The 11,679-nt window shown below is 43.5% G+C and overlaps 1 protein-coding gene across 20 annotated transcripts in view; it reads left to right on the top strand.

Moving 5' to 3' along the window:
• FBRSL1 (fibrosin like 1) overlaps positions 1-10,826 on the top strand; it is a 531,403-nt gene extending 520,577 nt beyond the window's left edge. For 19 of the 20 annotated variants that reach the window (XM_031047812.2, XM_031047810.2, XM_031047796.2 and 16 more), the window contains 4 exons: positions 2,489-2,566; positions 4,350-4,433; positions 5,457-5,697; positions 7,704-10,826. In XM_031047812.2, the coding sequence (XP_030903672.2) occupies positions 2,489-2,566; positions 4,350-4,433; positions 5,457-5,697; positions 7,704-8,937 (1,637 nt within the window). In that variant the 3' untranslated portion in view covers positions 8,938-10,826. The remainder of the gene's footprint in view (positions 1-2,488; positions 2,567-4,349; positions 4,434-5,456; positions 5,698-7,703) is intronic. The other variant, XM_031047805.2, reaches the window with a different exon arrangement.
• Positions 10,827-11,679: the final 853 nt, after the last annotated feature.

Below are 11,679 nucleotides of genomic sequence, written 5' to 3'. Positions count from 1 at the left end.
TGCTTTTCCATTCATAAAAGCAAGTGGGGAAATAGTCTGCAATAGAAAGATTAAAGAAGGCAAATTAATAGAAAACTTTCACTAAAGATAAACAACCTTACAGCAACTTGGCTGTGACTTTATTAATCACAAGAGCCATCGCACGGTAAATCTAGGTAAAGAGTGCTGTCAAAGTGAACAAACATTGCAGCAGTAATATATGGATGAATAAATCTTTTACTCTGCAATATCCGAGGCATTCTTTTCACCTTATCCAGCAAGCGTGCAGTTGATGTGAATCATTGGTTCTGCTGCATTGCCTAGTTACTGTGGGAGACATAAGTTATCTTCGGGCCACCTGTCTGCAGGACGGATGTTCGGCTGCCTGGCAGACGCTATATTTAATAACTACCTGACAGCCTGCAATGCTGCTCCTGGCTTTCTCCGGAGGATTTTTTATTATCAGCCCATGTAGTTGAGTTTGTAAGCCGTCTCCTTTGAAGAAATCTCCCATCCATTATACACCTCCTGAAATCTTAAAGGATTAGAAAGATGACAGTCTCCATCCGTCTTGAAGCATTGGAGCAGTCAGAATGTTTATAGATAACTCCAGATCTCGTTGCTGTGGTCTCTCTTAAGTTTCCTCAACTCATTTTCTGGCTGCTTAGGTTTGTGGTGCCCAAGCTGGTGAGAGACGTGCAGCACTGTCTCCCTCTCCAGCTTTATAGTCTGCTCATGTTCTGAACACATGAGTGCATTTTACAGTGGCTGTCTGTTGCTGGGCTGTCACCAAGACCAGATCAGGGACTGACCAACACCTCCATAAAACACTGATAGGGCTGTGTTTGGGATGCAGTTTATCCTGTACATTTTAGTTTCTTCTCTACATTTCCCCCAACTTTTGCTGTGACCTTCCATAGCATTACCAGCGCTGATACCGTATGGTGGAAACATGCTTTTGATGTGGCTCAGAGGGGCAGGTCTGCCTCTGGTGGGAATCATCCATAAGGGCCACAGATAAGTCTTTGTGGTGAAGGTGACAGGAGAGCTGAGTGCCAGGTGGGAAGGATCGTAATCCTCTTTTCTGTAATGGAAAGTTATCATTTGAGAAAAGCAGTGACTGGTAAAGGAGCTGCTAGTGAAGAGCCCACGCTTATTCCTAGTATGCTGATGTTTGCTAGAGTTGACCTGTTACTTCCCAGTAAGGGAAGTTAACTGTTCACCAACAAAATACATGAGACAAGCACTGAAAGTCTTTTGGAGTTGGTCTGTTTTGCGCGTGATGTAACACATCCTTGGGAAAGTGCTGCTTCTGTCATTGTGTGCAATGACTACTTTCTAACAAAATGAGACAGTTAATGCACAGGTATGGCAAGTCTTGCTTCCTGCAAGGGAGGCAGAAGTTGTGTTTGCCTCCAGGCAGCATCTGAAAGTTATGGTAGTTACTAATTCTGCTTTGTCTGCAGTGGTGGAAGAACTGGCAGGGAGGAGGCACCAAAAGGACATTCATAGTCTGAACAGTGGGAGAGGGCTGGTCTTGTCAGTGTAATGCTGGAGCCACAGAAACATTCTGTCACTCACATCTGAAACATAAATATTCAAAAGTTGATTTCAGGTGCATCCTGAAAATCATCTGTACTAACTTGAGGGAACAAAAGCCAGCCCATGAGATTGCCCAAACATACTGTCATTTGCAGGATACATGGGAATTAATGTTCTTCCAAAAAACACGTATCCCAATGGCAGGTGACATCACTGCTTTTCACACTGCAGTTGCAAGCCTGTTCAGGTTTGCATATGTCTGCCTGCAAATGAGGCAAATCTCTCATTTTCTGCTTTGAAAGGAGAGCAGAATTTTCTGTGTGAGCCTGGCCCACCTTGAAAGACAGGGCAGAGCAGCTTGTTCAGCCCATTCTTGCCCCTTGCTTCAACCTAATGTAATCCAAGCATGCGCAGTAGTGATACTGCTTTCCCATGAGGTAGCATGGCTCCATGGCAATGAGTAGTGTCTAGGAAAGGGCGGGGGGGAACTGCATCGGGAGCTTGGGGATGCAGAGACAGATGTGAGAGTGTAGATGGAGCTCTCATGGGAGAGGCATGATTGATGTTCCCTGCGTGCCTGTCATTAACTGGTGTTCCATATAGACTCTAATCAGTCACTTCCGAGCACCTTCTGTCTGGGCCCATAACCTGGGCTGACCTTTTTTAATGTAAACACAGAGTAATGACTGAAAATGCCAGACAAAGAGATTGACTTCCTCATGACTACAGGTGAGCAGCAATGCATCAGGCAAGGTCTCCTCCTGCTTCCTAGTGCCCACAGACTCCTTTGAAGGGCACTCTGAGCAATTCTGCCTATATCAGCTGGTGTTCAGGATCTTCCCCTGCCTTTGCTGTGTTCAAGTCTGTCCTGTGCCTTTGTATCTGGCTCCTGAATGTGATGGCCGGGACCTCTGTGTATGCAAGCAGTCACTTGCCACTGAACTAAAAAGGGACCTTGTTCTCACAGGTGCAACACATCCAGCCACCACCCCGTTTGGTCCTTCACCTCACCACAGCAGTTTCCTGCCCACTAACCACTTGGCAGGTAAGCATAAGTAAATCATGCCTTCATCCTTATACCTTTATACCTGTGACGCATTTCTGGCTCTCCAGTGTTGTCCTGCCTTGAGGCACTGTAGCACGAGGGCAGGGAGAGGTTTGAATTGTCTCAGGAACCAGAAGCTAGTCAGGTTCTCACCCATGCCAGCTTCCCAGCACATTCCCTCTGCTCTCCTCCAAAGAAGGGGCACGATTAGTAGACCCTCTCTTGCAAGAGAAGAGGGCATTGCAGAGCAGTCAAGTCTGTCACTGCTGAGACACTGCACAGGAGCTGGAATGTGACCTTGAGAGCTGTTCTTTGCTGCTGAATGTGCCCAAGGAAATGGGGGAAATGTATGCAAAGGTACCTCAAACAAGCCACAGCTTAAAATGGGCTCCTCCCATGCTGTTCCCCACCTATGAGAGTTCTTGGCTAGGTTCTTTAATAAAGTTAGTGAACAGTTCCTGGCAAATAGCTGTTCTGCACATTTTGCCAGGCTTTCAGTTTCCTAATTGGCAGTAAGTAGAGCCTGATTTTCTCAAATTTCCTCATTTTAGAAGCTCACAAGCAGCTCATTGCCAATTAAAGTTCAAGCTCTGTTGATTAATGTTTTAGTAACACTCATCCAATCAGTACATGTGGCATGCCACATGACCTGGTAGACTTTTTTCTATTGCAAATACCCAGATTTACATCAACTCCTGAACACTCTGTCAAAATTAACTGTGTATCTCTACAGTCACTCAGTTACTTGATGTTGAAGGGAAAGAGCAAGAATGGCTATTTAAAAATAAGTAAATAAGCAAAGAGCTGTTTGCTTAAAGATCCAAGCTATTTGTGCTATTTGCACTGGTATTTTAAATATAAGGATATCCATGAGGAAGTGGAGAGCAAAATAGCTCCTGTAATATGGTGAGATAAAGACTTTAAAGGGGAAGTCATAAAGCCAGTAGGCAGAAGGAGTTGTGTAGAGATGGCCAGCAGGAAAGGAAACAAATACATTGGTATGATTTAACCCATAGCCATCTCTGGAGGGCAGAAACCTGAGTCTGGCTGTATCCACTCAGAGAGGAATCTTTATATTAAAAAAAAAGAAAAGCAGGACTTTTTATAAAAACAAGTGCCAGTAGCCAAATAGGTACTTGATGAGGAAAGGCAAGATTCATCTTTTGTCTCAAAAGGTACAGTCCTCCCATCCCTTTGTCGTAGTAGCTCCTAAGCCTACACTATCATTTCCATCACCACTGGGATCAAGGAAGCCATTATAGGAGAGAACTTTGGCACAAACAGGCCAGAGTTAATTGGTGTAAGGATGGATGTAGCAAAGTACATATCCATAGCAATTAGCTTAAGACTCTCTCCATGCACTATTACAAAGAGGGTAGAAGGCTGTATAGAGAAAAGAGTGAAACAATGCATCCTCTCAGTATGCTGACTGAGGAGACTGCTGAGGTTCTTCTTTCAAGGCAACAGCAATACTTCTACTATTAGTACTGATAAGGAAGGCTCAGCAGCAGCCACCCTAATTTCAGCCATTAGACCTTAATTTCTAGCTCCCCTCTGACTGGCATACAAAAGTTTATTACAGCACCTGTTTGCAGAGCACTGAATCCCTTCTCCATTTTAACATGATGGGAATTTTCTGTGCAAAGAACCTTGCAATGAGAAGGATCAGCTTAAAGTCTGGCCTAATCCTACTTGGATTCAGACCGTTAAGAAGGGGAGGGGTGCATTTCATTCTCCAGCATTCTTGGCTAAATGCCTGCTAAATCCCTGTTTGCCTTTCCAGATCCATTTAGCAGGTCAAGCACCTTCAGCGGCCTTGGGAACTTAGGCAGCAATGCCTTTGGAGGATTAGGCAGTCATGCTCTGAGTAAGTACTGGCTGGGTTACTGCAGACAAACATCCCTTCCAGAAAAGCCACATGCTAATATTTACAGCAGCTGGTGGTAGTTTTTAAAGAAGTTTAATTCCTAACCTCCATTCTCCTATCTGAAAACACTGCACCTAAGATTTCCAGGTCTCTGCGGTGGGAGCTTTTCTGCATGTCACAAACATCACTAGCTGTGCTCTGTGTCTCCTCACTGCTGAAGGTTGGTACCTTGTGTGCTCCTAGAGGTGCTAGAGCTGCAAGAGCCCACTGAGCTCTGGGTCCCTATGGGCATCTAAAGTAACACCCTTCGACAGTGAAGATGCATAGTGGAACGGCTATTGATACTTCTCCTAATGCAGCATGTAGACTTCCTCAGTACCCATTGTCTAAAGTTTAAATTACCTGTATAAAATTATTTTACTTCAAAAACATCTTACCTGTAGGCAAGACATGCTTGAGAGCCAGACATAAGAGAGCATGCTTTTGCATCTCATGGTGCAACAGAAATCAGCTGAAGATTGATGGAGGAAAATCACGTGACTGTTCTGAAAAGCCTACAGCCAAGCTCTGTTTTTATGCACACACGTACATACCACCAAATAGTCTTGTTTCTTTAACAAAGAAGTCCCTGAATCCTTCAGCTGAAGGCAGCTGATTGCTTGTAACTATCCACAAGTTAAAAGTTTCTGCCAGTGAGAGGAGCTGAGAAAAAATACTGAGTTTGTGCTGGAACCCGTGCTGGGGTGGGGGGAGAAGAGGAGTTGGGCATTTTCAGTCATCCCTGACTTACTCAGATGTGTAGTTAAAGCTTCCTCCACCCATAGCCTTAAAAGCGCTGGCGGATCTTACACCCGGTGTTGGAGGTATCTGTGTCCACCTTCTAGTAGCTCCCCCTCACCATTAGTTCCACATGAAAAAGACTTGAAAGGACAGTTGTGGTTGTGATTAGCATTGTCAGAAATGTTTATGTCATTATTTGGTTTGAATTATTTTTAACTGTTCCTCCCCCTGCCATTATTGTAGCTCACAACAACATTTTTACTCACAAAGACGGCCCAAACCTCCAGAATTTCAACAATCCCCATGAGCCATGGAATAGACTCCATCGGACCCCACCGTCCTTCCCAACACCTCCACAGTGGCCCAAGCCCACTGATTCTGAGCGAAGCTCCTCAGTGACAAACCATGACAGAGACAGAGAGCGGGAGCGAGAGCCTGAGAAGAGGGATCTTTCTCTGAGCAAAGATGACAGAGACAAAGAGAGGTAAGCAGCTTTTGAGCACTTCTTTCTGGACCTATTTTCCTCTATATTTTTCCCAATTTTTCCAATCATAAAATGATCTTCAGAGCAAAGCATTGCTTGTCTTTGAAGCAGCTAATAGGCCTCTTCTTTAGATAAATACAAGTACCACCAACACAAAAAACCCCACCTCTTTGTCTTTTAGGATTTGTCCTCTGTGAAAATATGTTAAGCCAGTCTCTGCTAGAAGGTTAATAAAAAGCACCAGGCTGAGGAAATGAGCATGTTGGTGTGTTTTCAGGGTATACTTGGCTGGTTTCAGTGCAGCTGCTTTAGGATCACTCTATGTTCTGAAATCAGGAAGGTAGCATTGTGATAGATCCTTTGGAGACAGTCATAGTTCTCATTAGTATACAAATATGCTGATGAATTCAAATGTTAGCTGGACATTAATGAGATAAAAATGCAAATGCCTGTATGTGGAGCAGAGTGCATGAAGCCATTAATAAAACTGATCTAAAAAAATTGCATTGTAGACAAACCCTTATTAACAGTGACAGGACTGGATCACCTGGGCTATAGATACTTCATTAGCTTCCAGTTATATCATTTTGAAGATGTAAAGCCCTTTATATTTCAATGCCCAGTTGTCCCCAACAGGCTATTTCTTTGTAGGCAATAACAGCCTGCAAGTCTTAGATGTGTGTATTTGCATAGTGAATAGTTTGCCTGGAGTGCCTTTAATGAGATCGTCAGGTAGTGCCTGTGAACAAGATCATACAGAAGCAATAGGCTGAAAATCATCTTGCTTTAAATGTTAAATTGTCTGACACCTTTGCATGGATAGTCATCCAGATAGGAAGCTCCCTTCTTGGCTTTAGTGTAATTCGTTTGCAAACCAAGGTTACTCTGAAGAGTGTTCACACAGGGGTTAACATCTCTTACTTTTCTATTAATTCAGCTTCGGCTGTCCTCAAGCATCCGTATTTGGATATGGTTTTAATAAACCACATCCTTGACCAGCAATCAAGACTACCACAGAGGAAGAAATTTGGGTTAGCAAATGTAATCATAAGGGATAAGTACTTACAGAACTCCCCAAAACACTTCCAGCTTTTAGCACTCGGGTCTTACAGCTCTCAAAAGCAAACCCAGCATAAAATTTAAGCATCAGTGAGCCTCTCAGCTGCATAATGCAGTTCTCTTAATCATACAATCATACTTTGCATTTAAAGTGTCTCTCAGGTAGAGCAAAGTGCTTTTAAAAGGTGAGCATTATTTATTCCCCTCTTAAAGAGGTGGGATTAACTGTGACTAATTGGCTTGCTCAGATAGAGGTGCAGTTATAAATGTAAACCCTCATGCCTCTCTTCCTAAACCACGGTCATTGTCATCGACCCCTTTTTCATCATAGCAGGTCCTTGAAGCAGAGGTCGATAACTCGCTTTTGTGACCTGTTCACAGTTTTCCTTAAGCACCTAGCTTACCTGCCAAAACCAGCAACAGCAAAAACTCCCTTGCAGCTCCATAGGAAAATAAGCATTATCACCTCTTCCAGTCAACAGGCTATCTTGTGAAGGGCCTACATACATTTCTGTAGGCCTCTGGACTGATATTTTAGGAAAGAAACCTGAGTTAAGAATGTTGCAGCCAAGAAGATTGTCGTCTGGCAGCCAGATGTATATATGAACACACAATAAGTATCATTTCTTTAAAATAAACTGTCTAGAATCTTGTCCTCCATTTCTCAGTGAAGTGGTCTTTCTCTTAGGGTGAATAGACTGTTCTCTCAAATGCATCCCAAGTTTAGTCCCCAGCTTGTGGGCATTTAGCATCATTTGCTGTGTAGTATGTAAAGGCTGGTAGTGCATGTCTTTTAGTGTAGCATCATATCTATAACAGCTGCTAGCAGAGCTTTTCAAATAGTTTTCTGATCAATCTCAAATTGCACAACTAGACACAGCACTGTGTGTGTCCAACATCACGTGTTTGTTCACACAAAACCAATGCTGTGTTCTCTCTTCTTACAGAGACCTCATGGATAAAAACAGACATTCAAACAGATCCTCACCGGCATCGGCTCCAGTGACACATCAGATAAGCAATCTCATCCGCAGCAACAGCCAAACCTCCAGTGATCCCATCAGGCAGGTTAGCCTCAATGAAAGGGAAAGGTCCAAAGAACCCGAGCGAGAGCACCCTGACCGGCTGAGAGAGCCACCCATAGCAGAACACAAGATTAAAGAGAGCCGTTCCCCAGTGAAGGAAACTCCAAGCCATGATAAGAGACCCTCTGAGGACAACACAAAGCCAGTAATCCAGTCTGTATCCCCATACAGCAAACCTGCACTAAGTGAAAGCTTGAAGCTTACCAATCTAATGAGCAAGGATATGGAGAGAAAGACAGAGCTTCCCAGCGACCTCCAGAAGATTAAAAATGACATCAAAGTCAAAGAGGAGAGGAAGGAAGACAGTGATGTGCTAGTGGTAGGGTCTGAACCCTCACAGCACTCCCGATCAGTGGAGCATCCCCCACCACCTACTTTGCATGGATTATCATTGCCTCACTCAATGGCTGCCTCTATGCCCATCTCCATGGGTAGCGTGCACCAGATGAACAACATGAATGTTCTGGACCGCAGCAGAATGATGACCCCGCTCATAGGCATGAATCCTTTGTCAGGAAGAGAGAGGCTGCCGCATCCTGGATTTTCTTGGGACCCAATGAGGGACCCATTGCGAGATGCCTACCGGAGCTTAGACCTGCACCGTCGAATGGACTTCCAGCTCCGGACAGATCCCATCCATAGGTTCCCTACCACCTCCGGATTTTATGACCATGAGCGTTCTTATAGAGACAGGGAACCGCACGACTATAACCATGAAAACCTTCTTGAAGCCCGCCGAGAGCAGGAGCGGTTGCGGCAAGTGGAGGAAAGAGAGCGCTTGCACTTACGGGAAGAACTTGAGCGTGCCAGAATGCACCACTTGCACTCATCCCCCATCGAAAGCCACCTGGCACACGTGCCATCCTTCATGCCTCATTTAAGCGGGATGCATTACCCCAGACTGAGTCCATCCACTGCCATGCACAATGGGATTTTAAACAGGAACCCACCAACCGCAGCGCTGAGCGCCCCACCGCCTCTTGTACCAGCGAGCAGCACCAGACCTGCCTCCCCACGCAGGACTACTCCACTCACAAACTCAGAGGCCAGGGACTATTCCCCCTCTAGGAACCCCAAAGAAGTAGAGGCACGATAGTCCCCACCAGTGAATTTTCAACTCGCCTGTATATAACACAAGCAAACAAAGAAACAAACAGGAAAACAAACAGAAAAACCCAACACCAGAAACCAACAAACCTTTTACAAAATGCACTGCTGTAAACTTTTCTTTTTTTGTTTTTAAATGTAAAATTTGTAGAAGTTAAGCACATTTCCATAAATAACGGGGTCGGGGATGCAGACTTTCCAACAAGAAGGTTGCTGAGAATGGGAATTTAATATATAGGTCTTGATTTTTGGTTTTGTTTTTTTGTTTCTGTGCTAAAAAAAGAAAAAACAACAAAAAAAAAGGAATACAAAGAGCAAGTTTGTACATTTTTTCCCAAATGTGAGAAACATTTTTAATGGATTTGTATTTTTTTTAATTTTGTGCTCTTTATTCACTTAAAAAAAGAAGAAATTTTGCTTTTGTTTTTAGTTAAATTTGCATTTGAAAGGCCTCAGATCCTTAAGAAAAAAAATACCCAGGGTTTCTTAAAAGTATTATTTATGGAAATACTGTAGTTTTACAGTCCACTGTGAGGTTCCCTTCTGAGGCCAATTGATCACTTACCTTGGTACTTTGGAACCGAAGTTACAGATATATATTAAAATATTAATAATAATAATAATGTACAAAACTGTTTGTTTTTTGCCTTATTATATTATGCAGAAATTTAAGAGGAATTTTTTTTGACTTCTTGTTTTAAACAAAACAGAAAAGAAAAAAAAACAAAACAAAGCAAACTGTAAATACTCTGTTAATATAAATGTACACCAATATTAAATTCTTAACATAGGTAGACTTTATAAAAATGGTTTCTAGAACCACTCTGGTTATTTGTTAACATGGTTACAACTCATACTCTCGTCACAGTCAGAAATTCACACTCAGAAAGCTAAGTATGGCATATATACTTCAACTATGCAAGAACTCGGAGGCAGGTCGTAGTGGATGTTGGGGGGAGGAAGGTTTAAAAAATAATAAAAAAATACAAAAAAAAATAAAACCACCACAACCAACCCAAAAAAAACAACCAACTCGCAATGCTGGAGACAGAACGGGAATGGCAAGTGAGCGGCAAGAAGGATGCTTGTGTTCAACAAAAGAAGCTAAAAGAGAGACTGTATTTTTTTGTACAAACACAAGGGACAGTTCGCCGAGGAAAGAGAGAGACACGCTCCTGGAAGGGACTTTTGGTTTCCTACTTCTCAAGCTGGCAAAAGCAGATGGAACTGGCACAGACCCATGCGGCAGACCCTTTCCTTGGTTTTTGGTTTCCTTTTTTCCTGGTTTTTTTTCTTTTTTTTTTTTCCTCTTTTTTTGTGTTGTGGGCAGGATCGCTGGCAAGCAAGGACAAAGGACAATTTTCCGTGGACCCCTTGTGCTAATCGTGCAGTGTTCTTATTGGAATCTGTATACAAGACAAAGTAGAATTTTAGGAGTGCAACAAAAAAAAAAAAAAAGAAAAAAAAAAGTCTAATGGTTGATTAAAAAAAAACAAAAAAAAGCAATTCTGATATATCCTCTCTAGTACATGAAGACCATCAGCAGATGTTTGTTTCAGTGTGGTTCTGCCTTGAACTGCTTTTTGGCATGATTTATTTTTTATTTCCAATTTTACTTTTCATCCATATGTAAATTTTGCCATGTTTTACTTGCTGTACCATCCCCCCTCCCTTATTTTATTTTTCAGTGTCCATGTTTTATATATCCTGGGCTTTTTCTCTCTAGTTAATTCAGCCATCCGCTACTATTTTCTTGGCTCTGTAACTCTTGTTTCCCCCCCCTCCCCATCCTCCCCCCTGCACCCCCTGTAATTTTAAACATTCAGTTTCCTTGTAGATCAATGAAGATAAATACAACATTGATTTTGGATGAAAAAAGGCAGTTGAGTGTTTGTGTGTCGGAGCCACCGCTGTTGACTTGGAGGCTAATGGTTTATTGATGGCCTTTCAGCTGCTGGCGAAGGGCTCGGTGCTGGGAGAGGGGTTTGTTTTGTTGGTTGGTCTTGCCCAGCACAAGGAGTGTGGTCCATAAAGTGTTTAGGAAGTGGTCGCTGTGGGGTCAGGGCTTGGGGAGGAGAGAGGTGTTCCTGGCTCCTGCACTGATCTGACACTTCTGCTGGGGGACAGAGGATGGACAGGGCAGCACAGGCTCTGTGCAGCAGCTTGCTAAAGGGATGGTGCTGCCGGCACCACCACAGGAAGGGCATCACCTCAAGCGCTGTCCCCACATGCGTTTGCATTTGCTTCCCCAGCTTCTCCCGTAGGCTGAGAGCAGACATCTGCAGGGGGATAGAGAAGTGCTCCAAGCCCCCTTGCTCTCAGTAACTGATTTAGCAGTGGGCGCCTGTACTTTAACAGCATGTTACAGCTTCTGGTTTTAAGTTTGCGTGTGACTAAATCACCCAGCATAAAAAAATAAAATGAAATAAAATAGCAGGGTCCTTAATCTGATGAAAGGAGGCTTAAAACAAAATAGGCGTTAAAAATCAGCACCTGCTCTCCCAGCTGAAATCGGAGGAACATATAACACATGGTGGAAGTGAAAAGTGTGTTGGGCTCAGCATAAAGATACCCGTGATGCTGGCCTGGGGGATTGTAATTCTCTCCTGGTGCCATTGTCCATCATGGCATCTTGCCTGACACCACTGCTAAGGCAGACCCATGTAAATGGGCTTCCCAAACCTCTGCTGGAAAGAGGCCAGAGCTGCATCTCCTTGATGCAGACGACTGC

This window comes from Melopsittacus undulatus, chromosome 12, assembly GCF_012275295.1.
Source record: "Melopsittacus undulatus isolate bMelUnd1 chromosome 12, bMelUnd1.mat.Z, whole genome shotgun sequence".
Lineage (NCBI taxonomy): Eukaryota > Metazoa > Chordata > Aves > Psittaciformes > Psittaculidae > Melopsittacus > Melopsittacus undulatus.
Note: the sequence above shows the minus strand (reverse complement) of the source record. Positions and strands in the feature narration are given on the sequence as shown.